General features: G+C 39.4%; 2 protein-coding genes across 6 annotated transcripts in view; both read left to right on the plus strand.

Annotated features, from left to right (window-relative positions):
• The window catches only part of LOC120957747 (uncharacterized), a 457854-nt gene that overhangs the window by 141730 nt on the left and 303081 nt on the right, over positions 1–13043 (plus strand). The window lies entirely within an intron of this gene.
• The window catches only part of LOC120957032 (neural cell adhesion molecule 1-like), a 200624-nt gene that overhangs the window by 130251 nt on the left and 57330 nt on the right, over positions 1–13043 (plus strand). For all 5 annotated transcript variants that reach the window (XM_049608386.1, XM_040378954.2, XM_040378953.2 and 2 more), the window contains exons 5-6: positions 2953–3067; positions 3553–3646. In XM_049608386.1, coding sequence (XP_049464343.1) covers positions 2953–3067; positions 3553–3646 — 209 coding nt within the window. The remainder of the gene's footprint in view (positions 1–2952; positions 3068–3552; positions 3647–13043) is intronic.

The raw sequence follows: 13043 nt of genomic DNA on the forward strand, positions 1-13043 counted from the left end.
TAGCGACTGCGTAAACATTTCCGGAACAACATAAATCATTTAATAAACGTCATCAACTGTCTTTGTACGTTTCGTCTCGTCGCCCGCTCAACGTGCGCTCCCCACTACGCACACGAGCGACACTGTTGACTGATAACAGTCTTTTCAAACGCGACTGCGAAACACGTTAATATGTGTCACACGTTGTAGCTACACGCCGTCAAGCCGAAACGAATCATTCGTAACACTCTGCCGACAGCGGCTCAAGAGCTGCTGTCGAAAAGTTTAGATAAAAGTCACCAGTGTGTGTTGATACGTTTCCACGTCTTACGCTCCGACACGCACCGTTCGGCTGACACCTTGCATACTTGCCTTACGGAATGGAAGTGTATCTTTGTTTTTTTTTTTTGCTCCCGATACAAGAGCTCGAAGATATGTAATATATTTTCTACGTATAATTTGCGAACCGCTTTGGATGTACCGGCGATAAGATTTGCTGTTGTTTGTTGTTTAGTAACAGCTACCAGGCGCATCCATGAGCCATGAAATTAATTTTAAAAACAAGTGTGGCTTTATTCTGAAAAGGACTTTGTGAAAAATAAATTTCAATTAAAAGAAAACTAATTCTGAAGAATATATATTTTAGCAATTTTTTTGAAACTTATCTCTAGGAAGTTGTAATCAAAGAAAAATCAAGAGAAGGAAAATTTATATAATTTTAAAAATGTAAATGAATGATCATCCTGCTTTCACAAAGTGATTGCGCATCGATGTTGTGTTTCACGCCTGCACAAATTTACCGGAAAGATTGAAGTAGATCTGGCAAATTTGAAGGATGAACCTCAAACAAATATGCATTGAGGTCATGTTGTTTGACTATGTAGCTTTGGAGGTTTATTTCATTAGTCCATAGCGTCTATCTATACTACGAAGTACCAAATACTTTGCTTAAAATGAATTGATGTTTTGTACGACTTTCGTCCACGACTTTCGTGGTCTTTCGAGTAGTAGTAGTAGTAACACGTTACTGTGAAACCAGACATTCCGAGAAATACCGACTCGCCATGGAGCGTGAAGCTAAATTCACAACAAGTGTAGGGGCGTGAGACATTTGGCATTTCATCAAATGTTAACGCACCCTACAGACAAACAGTTGGATATATAACGGAAAGCGGGGCAGAATTGCACTGTCAAGGATTTTGCACTGTACCTCATGGGGTAAACCAATAAACACTGATATTTTGACGGCTATCGTTGCTTCAACATCTTATTCATGAGAAACAATCAGGATCAAATATTAAATTAATCAAATACAATTTAAAATCAACAACAAATGTGGGGAGATAATAAATGCGGGATAAAATGGTCTCGTTATGGGACGAAATGGCCATACACCAAAGGTCAAAGCACATAAAAACAAATAAACAAAATTGACCAGAACATTGGACTTTAAGCTTTGGTATAAGCTCTTGCATATTTGTATGAAGACCTTAGCTTACACCACAGCCTCATCATGGTGCTCGTGTCAAAACATGCCGACCATTTTGCTCCAAGCGATACATTTTACAAACTTCAACTTTAAAAACTTTACATTTTTTGTCAAATGCTTACAAAAGCTTATTTTCGAGACGATGAAAGTTACATCGCTTTGAGCAAACCTTTTATTTGCTAATTTATTTGATTATTTTGAAATCTTAGGCTATGAAACGTTCATGGTGGGCTTTAAACATTGTATTTGATGTTTTTCAATTATTAGAAGACATTATAAACGTATAGGAACAGCCCAGCCTTAATTGTACAAAATGTGCACTCCAAGGAAACGTAATATACATACGTACATACGTATAGTAATATACAAATATAATTATAATTATAATTATTAATACACACACCATTTTTAAACCTTTTGTCAACAGCAGATATGGACTCTTTCCATAATGTAATGGCAACGTCAACACAACGAGGACAATGTTGTGTGGCCAGTGGTTATTTTGATTAGCATTCGTATGGTAGAGTTTTGTCACTACCATGAGAAACTATCGCTAAATTGGAAGCTGCTTTAAAGGGGTGTATTATCAAAGTGTAAAATCAAACCCACTGTAAACACACAACCAGTGCCCGCAGCTCATAACCATTACGCCAGCAATGTGCCCAACATCCCGAACTACCGGTTGCGGGTACCGCCAGCATCCAAGCTGATCTGTCCGTACAGAAACGATAAAGTTTTAATAAATTTATTTAGCAATTAGTGTCATCAAAGCGAAGCCATTCTCATACACACGTTTCTTAATTGCCCCTCCATTAAGCCATCGTCGTTGCCTAACGACCATACCGGGGTTCGTTCTTTACCGTCAGAACCCCGACAGCCATTGGTACAACCCTAGCTAGCGAGCATAATGATGCCACTCACTTTACGCGCAGAAATTTTCTTTACTTACGGGGCCTTGGGAAAGCGAGAGTGGGAAAACTGTGTCTCTTTCCCTGTATCACACTCAACGACCGGTGTATGTGTGTGTGTGTGATAAAGCGGTGAGGTTAAACTCGAGAAATCACTTGCCATGTGTCAGTAAGGTGAGCGTTAGTCAAAGTGTAACTTACGGCTTTTGAGCCATCCGACACTTTCAGTGACAAACATTCTGCAGCAGGGATGTAAAAGCACACGATGGGGCGAGATTGAACGCGTGGCGTGGGAGCTATTTCTGCGAAGCAGTAGAATCATTAGTGATCCATCGTATCCGCTTGTCTGATTTCTGATATACTAATCATTTCTTTTAAAACATTTTTTCACTTCAATTTATTGTCATAAAAACCAAAAATACATGCTGGAAATGTACACATTATTCGTCGCTTTCTCCGACAATAACTTCAAACATAACTAAATTGCAACCATTAAACATGGAAAGGGAGGCTGATGCTCTCTGGCAAGTTAAATTCAGAAATTTATTTCTATAATCTTTATCCTTTTATTTACAGCTTTGACGTGCGGGGGAAACCTTTACAGCAGGCAAGGCATTGGTCAGCGCCGGAAATTTTCGGACCAAGGGCCCACTTCAACACCGACACCGATCCGGCCACACTGGATATACAGGTAAACAAGTTTCGCCCGAACCACAGCCCACTTCAAACACGTGTTGTTTCATACCTTTGCTGAAGTTTGTCTGTTACTGCACCAAGTTTAGAAAAACACAGAAATATGTTTATATTTCGCTGCAACACACCAACTCCAAAGTATCAAACATACAGTGTTTGGCAAATGGGATGAAATGGTCATCCCACTTTTTACTTATGCAATACAGCATTTTCCGGATGTGTGTATGTGTGTGTGAATGTTTTTACTCACTACATCACAACATCTCAAACTGGTTGTGATTTTGATCGTTTCCGTGTTCTCTTTCTTTCTTCCACATCGCCCTTTCGCTGTCTATCTCTCTCTCTCTCTCTCCACTGCTCCCACGCCGTACAACGCGTGGACGCCGTTTTCGCTGCCAACACTGCTTCCTGCATTCATCGTGTTGCGTCAATTTGGGGCTGCCCCGGGATTCTCGGTACAACGCGGCACAAATATTTGCTTAGGACGTTCGACGCCATGACGAGGGTGTCTACCGCTGTCGGGTTGACTTTCGTACCAGTCAAACACAGAGCTTTCGATATAATCTCAGCATCATCAGTGAGTACAAACAAGCGGCATAAATAGATGATTTGCAATGTTTTTCCCTCCTGCTATACCTACCCTCCACCGCCCAAACCGCTCCACTCTTCTTCCCACGTGCCGGGGTGGGTCGGTGCACTAATCCATCTCCTCAGCGCTGATCCCATCTCCTCAAGCTAATGCCTGACTTCCGTAATATTTGCCAAATTTGACATTTTACATTGCTGCATATTTCATGCCTAATCCTTTAGCCGTGACACGAAGAAGGCAAGGTATCCTTTCTAAATTAGATTGAGAGAAATACTTTGCTAAGCTTTTGTGTTCTTTGTTTCGTTTTTTACTTTTCTTTTGCACTTCTTATTTATTCTCGTACTGCTTAGGAAATACAACACGTCACGTACGTCATGACCTATTATTTTTGGACAAAGTTGAAGTTCACCATCCCTCATCACGAGCCATTGCAAAGGTTCATGTAAGGTTACTGGGGGCATTATTACTTTAATGTACAATGTATTGGAATTCCTCGGAACATTTGAAAAAGGGCACACGTGTAAGCTCAATATAATCTGTTATTGTTTAAAAACTGTATTTGCACACGAAGGAATAACGTTGTTGGAATATGATATAATGATTCAATCGGTACGGTATTAAATTTTGTTTTGTGTTTTAAGTATTTATATCTTTCTTAGGTGGAAGGTTTTTTATTCCTAGAGGATTTACTACGTATGTTTCTTGTCAATTGCTCGTCGCGTTATTAATGCTCAAAGTTTTCTAAATTAGTGAATACAATATTCGCTGATTGTTTAGTTTTTGTATAATATATATTTTTACTATGCGTACAATATTCATTTTGAACAATTTCTTGTATTTATTTATTTGTAGAAGTACTTCTATAGTACATGTCAGTCAATTCCGGACTTCTGATACATAAAAAGTTTTTAAATATCGCAGATTTCTTTACTAATTATCAGACCATGTATCGTCATAAAATCCTGTCGATTTTTTTCTACCTTCTCTCTGTGCATGTTTGCATAAAAAGGATAAGATTTCCCAAAACTGTTATAGTAATAGAATGAAAATAAAACATGTTTTTAATGAAAATGAGCTTTGATTTCTGGAAATGTTTAGCAAAATAATAATAAATTCAATGAAAATCCTTTTTGCTTTCCGATGAAATAATTTTTTACTTAAAAATATTTGATGAACAATTCTCTTAGGAAACAACTCACGTTTTATCTTCAAACTCATACAATATCGTGAATGTCTCAATCATGTGTATGTAGTTTTTGAACATTTTTTTTTTTTATTATTAAGCCATCAATCAAGGTACTTGGTGACCAAAAAAGCAATTTTAGGCATATTGTTTTGGGAAAGGCCGAACCACATCTTTAAAAAAATGGGAAACTCTTTAGGTATGATTGCAGCTTAGAACATTATACTTTTGCAAAACGTTTAGAAATCACTCCCCTGTAAAAAAAATATTTGAATGGGCTGGGCGAACCGACCTGTTGTAATTTATTGACTTTAAACAGCATCAAATGTAATAATCCAATGTTTATTGTGTACTTAAATGCTGTTCACAATCAATACCAGCTCAAAAATATTGATAATCAAAATGACACTAATATCCACTTTAGTTAACAGCATTTACTATTTTGTATTGGATAAACAAACGCAGTTCGTCATGGGCAGTTTTTGCCATTATTTTTGCGTACTGAATCTTGTTAGTTGCCACAAAACTATACAATTTTGGAAATATCAGAGGCCTATGGCTAATTTAAAATTATATGCTACAGTTTTTTGCATCAAAGTTTTAACTTTTGTAACGTAATTATAATCCCAAAAATGAAATAAAAAGAACTGCTAACGATCTGATTTTTTTTCATATATTATCATGTCAAACTAGGTTGCGGCCCGTGCTACTATTTTCAGTGGCAATTTGACCCGCGGAGTCAAATGAGTTTAACATTGCTAGTTTAGATCAACAAATAATAATGAAAATGACGTTATTTTGAGTAAACTGGTATGTTATACAACAATCGGTGCTTCATCGTATTCTGAAACACCACGACATTCGGTACACTTTCCTATCAACAGGCCATTTCATTGATTAGGCTTAGAACTTATAGTAACAGTGTCGTCAATATCGTTCTCGAAATGATTATTGTTCTCCCGCTGCAAGATCCTGCCTGGGTACTAAATTATTATTCGTTTCGCTGTTGTGCCCAGTGCGTTCGCCTGTTGCCAATTACCATCGGTGTAACGCGTAGCAACGCCAACAGCAATCCATGATCGATCAATGTCCATTGTTCCCCGGCGGCCGAGCAACGAACGACGCACAAGCAAATCTTCATGCGCCGCCACCGGAACCCGGGCGCAAGGAGACGGCACCATTGAAGCGTAGGTTTTCTTATGGAATTTCGAAACACATCAGTTCCGGTTGATTGAGCCTCCAACAAACCATTGCAGATTAAGGTTCTTCTGCCGGCAAGTCTCAAGCATCAGTGCGCCACAATCGGCTAGGCGGTTAAAGGCCCACTGGAGCCCACTCGCATCCCCCGTGCGCAACCGCTACACGCAACACTTGCCCCGTACACCATTTATCACACTTTCCACACACCATCTCACATTACAAGCGATGTAAAATGGGTACGCAATTCGGAGAGAAATCGAATATGGATCAACCAGCAAAGGCAGGGAGTGTTGTCAAGTGGGTTGTGAAAGATTTTCAGCTACTTTTCGGCACACGGTCCGCTTGACGGGTGCGGCGCCCGGTGTATTATGTGTGCATGAGCATGTATGTGTGTGTATGCGAGTGTGCATGTTTTCTTGTGTATTTGTCCACCACCGGCCTAACCTTTTCTGCCCGCCAAGCGGACGGTTATTTATGGCCGGCTCCAGTTGGCCGCACCGACGCATCGGTTTTAACGATTTGCAGGCCGGAAAATGGGGGAAAACAAACCGAAGAAAACCCGTCTTCACCCATGATCGGATTCGGGTGAAGTAATAAATTTTCAGTACAGCGTATATTTTATTTTTGCTTACTTGACCCAACGCACCTTGGCAACGGTTTTGTGGGGCCAAACGCTGCTTTGTTAGTATCTGCCCATTCCGGTTGGTTGGTCCGTGCATTTACGGCGCCCACGTGACCACCGGGCAAGCCCATCGATTACACAGTGGGAGCCCAAATTTATATATAAACCAAGATTCCTCACGTTTTGCTTCAAAAAAGCTGTGGCAAAAAATTGGGCTCGAAATGAAATCATACAACCGGCGTTAAGCGTTGGAATAATTGACAGAACTGTCGGAAGGGCACTGCAGACAAATAAACAAACATCAACCTGAATGGGATGATCATTTATCAAAATTTTGAATAAACCATTTGGATCACTATTCCAATTTGAATTTGCTACTGCAAAATACTGCGCATACTGGTGTCGTTACACGATGTCAAGGTAGAATGTGTGATTTTTTCAACCGGCAAGTAAAATTAATTGCGCGAAAAACCAACAATCCCCATACACGATAAGCTCCCTCTTGCCAGCAGCTTCGTTCCAGCCCGGTGTGTTGAATTACACAGTTTCTGGAACTCTCAGGCTGCAGTAGAAGAGGAAACTTTTTCAGGTTGTCTCGAGCAATGCGATGACCATTTTTTCTTTTCATTTTTTTGTGTATTTGATACCCGAACAACGAATTACCGGCACGTCCACTGTTCGTGTTTGGCACCGTGCTGGATGCTAATTTATACAGTTTTCCATCACGTTTGATGAAGAGGGTCTCGAGGATCGATAAACGCGTCAACGTCCGCTGCCAGCGGGAGTAACCTTGCAGCACTACAGCAAACTGTCAAATTAAGCCGAACCAACAAATCGCACTCCTTTCCGCTTTGGTCTTTGTTCAGGTTTTTACAACGAAAAATTATTCCGAAACATGATAATGCGACATTAAGGTGGAGGGAGGAGAACAAATGATAATCCAAAAGAAGCGTATCGCATGTTCTGGTCGTAGCCCTTAAATCCGTTCAAATGAGCAAAAATGTTATCAAACTTTAATTTTTATTACTGTGTTTTACTTTTTTACCTCACTGAAAGTAAATTCTAATTGAATTTAAATGTCACTACATCAATAATTCAATTAAATATTACATAGACAACATTATTTATTCATCAGAATTGATACAAGTTGAATTTCAACTACAAAAAGCGCTTGAAAAACAACTGTTATTCCAGCGAAAAGATCACACAGAAGTAAATTTCTGTCTATAGCTTGGAAATGAAAAACTAACATCATTTGAAAACTCAACTTAAACACCTCACCTACCTCGGATTCGAGCAATCCCCTTACCGTTTTTCTTTATCACGCGCCGAATGTCACCTAGCAATTTTCTTCAGCGTTGAATTGTTCGCTCTGTTGTAACAATCGGATTTTCACGCTTCGGCAAATATTGATTTGTCATCCCACTGCTAGCGGTGAGTTTTCGTTGCCTCGCATTTACAAATTGTACACTGGCAGTGCCCACCATTTCCCAAGACAGTGCCAACATTTGCATAAGTAAATATTTATACTCGAGCGCTAACAGTGGTAAGGAAATTCGAGAATTTAATTCATTTGATTTTTGTGGAATTGAATTTTGCTCCTCCCGTTTTGGCAAACGTCGACAGTGCTGCTTTAGCTGTCAGCAAGTAACGATGTATTTGAAACAACGAAATTAATGAACTCATCATTAGTGCGTTTGTTGAGCTTGGGGCCAGCGAGGGCGGGTTTCCTGAAAGCGTTATACAAAACCGTTGCGTATGAAAAGGAATAAGAGAATTGTGTCCTTTTGAAAGGTGTGTGTGCGTCCTTGGAAGCACCATTTATCAGCAACAGATATTGCTCTCAAGAAAACAAGGAACCTGATGACGATGATTAGCATATCGCTGTCGACGCACTTTGTTCGCCACTGAGTCCATCACACCTGCTCACGTTCTCGAAGGTACATTAGTGCTTGGTGTGGCACAGCTTAGGAAGCCGATTCGATAGCACCGCTCTTCACAATCGGTCCCCAAGCAATGGTTCAACCACATCGGGTATCAATCAACAGCGTATGAAAAATTCATAACTCTCTCGCTCTCCCTCAAAGCTGCTTCAGGGTTAAGATGTTCGGAGACAAACCGGAAGTGCGAATGCTTTTAGCAAATCTTAGCACATCTAACATAATCGTTGAACCGCTGCTAGCAATGGTGCTTTCGATTTAGATCCACAAACACAAGAACATTGTTATTGGGTGCATTTTTAGGAGAAATTCGTATGCAATCTGCTTTGCTAATGAAATACGTTAAAGAACTGCTGAACACGCCAACGTGTCGTTGCATAAGGATGCTTTCTTATTCTTGGAACTAAAATTTGCATAAAATTGCAGTAACTTATTAGTATATTGGGTGTTCTAATGCGTTGTGTTTAGTGATTCACTCAAGAGATTTTTTTCTGATTTGAAATATGATTTACTCTTTATTGAGCAGTTTAGATACAAATGAAATATTGAAGTAATGTGTAAACGATCAATCATGTCAAAATATGATAGCTTTTACAGAAATCATGATAAATTCTCCAGCTTCAGCAAATATGCACAAAAGCATTTAGGTAGTTTATAGGGGTAGGGTACATAAATAAAAGATAAACGGGCCAAATTAAATAATAAAAATTTACGTGAAAGATGCAGGTTGCTCTTCGAACATGACAATTTAAAAGGACCCAAAGTGAAATTCAATGTAAAATAGATTGTTTCGTGCTACTATTTTATTTGTTTAATTTATATTGTGTCCCTGAAAATAATTCAATAGCTTAAATGTACCATTAGTTGTGCAATTTGTAGTGGTATAGATGTGTCTTTCTGGATTTAAAGTATCAGGAGTTTAGGGGGCGTTTTTCAGTATTGTATGACTTTAGACCTTCAGATACATAAGATAAGGCCTTATCTTCAGAAAGATAAGGCCGGTCTGGTGGTACAGTCGTCAACTCATTCGACGTAATAACATGCCCATCATGGGTCCAAGCCCCGAATAGACCGTGCCCCCATACGTAGGACTGACTATCCTGCTATGGTAACAATAAGTCACTGAAAGCCAAGCTCACTTCATTAGTGGGTACAGGCAGGCCTTGACCGACAGCGGTTGTTGTGCCAAAGAAGAAGAAGAAAGTATCTGGAAGGTAAATTTATGAATATTTTAACACATAGGAATCCAAACAAATGTATAAATTTTATTGACCTGTCGTCAACCCACACCCGGAATAGCTGACGACGGCAGAGCTGTGTGCTTGATTCAAAGTCGATTTTTCACTCAGCCAGATGTGCGAATTTTGGCCTATATTTAGTAAATTGCTTACAGAAAACTAATTTATGTAGCTTTTTCTAGTGGAAACATTACGACATGTCAAAAATATCCTGGAAAAAATCTAAAATGTCCTGTTTTTACTGAATAAGTTTTTACTAAATCCTAAGGATTTGGTAAATTTCGACACATTTATCAAAATAATGGATTTTTCGGTCAATAGGAAACCGAATGATCAAATTTAACTTTTAAACCCTTTGTAATAGACCAGAGAACATTTGACACATTCAAAACAAAAATATTATTTGTAAATTATCTTATGGAACGCATTTTAGTGCAATATCAACACCATAATACTACCACCACTATAGCTACGTTTACCCTAATAAATACTTTTGAAAGCCACTTTCTTCTTCAGTTATCCAACGAAAGTGCTGTAAAGCTTTCTATTCATCTGAGCTTTACTTTCGCATCGCGCACTTCGTCCACTCCGTATTATTGCCCTGGTACATATAGATATACATACAGTATAATATGCAGTTCACTATTTTTCTAACGTGATTAAAAAAGCTTCATTCGATTTCTTCATGACTCGTAGTTTATTCCTAAAATTAAAAAATTAAAATAAATACAATACTGTTACAACTGAGACAATCCAATCATGGTAGAATGGATTTAATAATAAAATGGTACAACACGAATCTACAAGTAAACAAGGTCATTAAAGCATTATGTTTTGATTGCTACCCATTCTTTAATATTCTCTTGGATGTTTTTTTATTGAAGGTTCTTTAAAATAATGCATTAAAAAGAAATATGATGTTGTAGCACACTATAAACTATACTTATAAATAAAGTATCACAGCAGCTTGATTCCAAGATACTGTTTATTTCAGTCAACCAACCAAAAAAGTATAGTTTCAACAAAAATTATAATTAGCTCTCTCATTCTCTCTCTGGTACAAAAATATTACCGTCTACCCTTCCTATTTAACTATTAAATTTCATCCATCCTGCGATCTGTTATGCATAACTTTCGCGCTAAAACAATGCACTTAGCGGAAGACGAATGAATAAACATCAATTAAGTCAACATCTTCGCGCTTTGCCGAGCCAAGCAACAACAACAAAACAGTAAAAGGATCATCAAGCGAGCCAGTGTATATGAGCCATGGCGTGAAAAACTATTTTCTGCTCGGCTTCTAAGTACTTGTGTGCCCTCTTCAACTAGAAACACACCGGATACATCCTCGGGTCACTTCACTTCGCTTGATGTGCCGCGCTCCTGCTTTAGCTGACGGGGGAGGATGGACAAAAAAAACACCGAGCGGGTGCGATTCTAGGGAATATGGTATCATTTTTCTTAATTAAGTCGCTTCCGCTTCCGTTCCAAAGCTAATTAGTTCCGTTTTCTTCGACACCTAGTTTTGCGTTTGTGTGTTTTTCTTTTTTTTTTTTTGTTCCGACCTTCTCTCTCTCTCTCGTCGGTGCATAAACAGCCACCTTGCACGGGTCAGGATACTGCTTCTTTCCATGCGTACTGGACTGTCAAAACAACGGTGCAAAGCTGAGAGCAACCCTAAGCAATGGCGATGAATGGTAAAGAATCTCACCCGCATTTCAACCGTCAATTTCTTGTTCATGACTTAATTCCGGTTGACTAAATGGATTCAAACTACTAATCACCGTCCAAATGAGAAGGTTGGCGTTAGGCTTTTATTTATTTCATTTTCTAATCATTGTTTTAAGGTACACAATTCGCACACCTTATGTTGTGTGAGTTGGGGCTAATGATAGTATTTATTTTTAATTTCAGTAATCATTCAATTGTTTTGTTTATCTAACACCTTTACAATTTATTTAAATAAAAAAAAAACTCTTCTTAGCTGACACAACATTATAAACGAAAGGAAACCCCAAAAGCTACCACCAACTTTATTCCCGCCTCTTAATGATCATTAACATCATAAACTCGAGCAAACGGTCAATGACATGACGGTACTGCATGTCAGGTAGTTCTAACTTTACTGTCACCAGAAGCAACCGCTCGGCCAGCAGCATACTTCTCCCACTTAATGGTTAATCATAAGCGAAACCAGAAATAGAACGCGCCTCGTCTGCTGCAGCAAAACAAACGGTTCCCAAACAGACCCAAAACCCAAAACTTTATTCCACTTGCAGCGCAGCACAAAACAAAAGCTCGTCAAGTTTTGCCGAACGATCTTATATCGTAATTTTTTATTAGCTCCCGTCATAGCACCCATAAAAACCTCTTCACAGTGTACTGCAGAATGGTACTAACGGCAGGCGGACGACTCACTCATACAGACAGAAGGACAAAAAACGACTCAAGAATACATCTGTTCCGGGCCCGAAACTTACGTGCTCATGAAGAAAGCATGAAGAGACCGCTTGTCCACACGCTTTGTGAGCGCTTGCTGTTTCGTGAAAACTTAAAAACGCTCCACACTTCACACAGTCGTAGCTGAACAAGCGTTATATCAGCGTGTCTTCAGAGGGAAAGAAAAAAAAGGTTTCTCTAAAAGCATTCCTACTACCGGCTACGGTTAAGTGTTCCCTTACCCAGCTGGTTTTCAGCGATGTAATTATTTCTATGACTGCTTGGCCTCCAATTAAACCTTCCACCACCGAGAGGACGACCACTGAATATCGTTGACGGTTGTCGTAAGTTTTTCCCGCCCTCGAAAAAAGCTTCGTGCGTGTGCTCATTGCAACGAGAGTGGAATGCTTTTATCTACGCTTCCCGCATGTCTACCACTGGTTAACTTTTGAGCACCGTCCTTCGCGGCGGTGCTTTAAGAAGATCATAATTTTCATGCCCTGCTCAAGCGTCAAGTCTTCCTGGTAAGCTTTTACGAATACCGACACCGTGTAGGTGAGCAAAAACTGGTGCCACGACCATTTGAAGTCAGCCCCGAACGATAACTGCAAGATAGACTTCCCCTTTAGGGGTGTTAATACGGGTGTAAAATTGAGTCGTCTCCGTCTGCCAACTACTGTGCCGCGTCGGTGAGATACTCGCTTGGCCCAAGAAAATACGATTGAATCTTTGCTCTAATGGTGCAGTAAAAGTTTTTAGTGCT

This window comes from Anopheles coluzzii, chromosome 3 (assembly GCF_943734685.1).
Source record: "Anopheles coluzzii chromosome 3, AcolN3, whole genome shotgun sequence".
NCBI lineage: Eukaryota > Metazoa > Arthropoda > Insecta > Diptera > Culicidae > Anopheles > Anopheles coluzzii.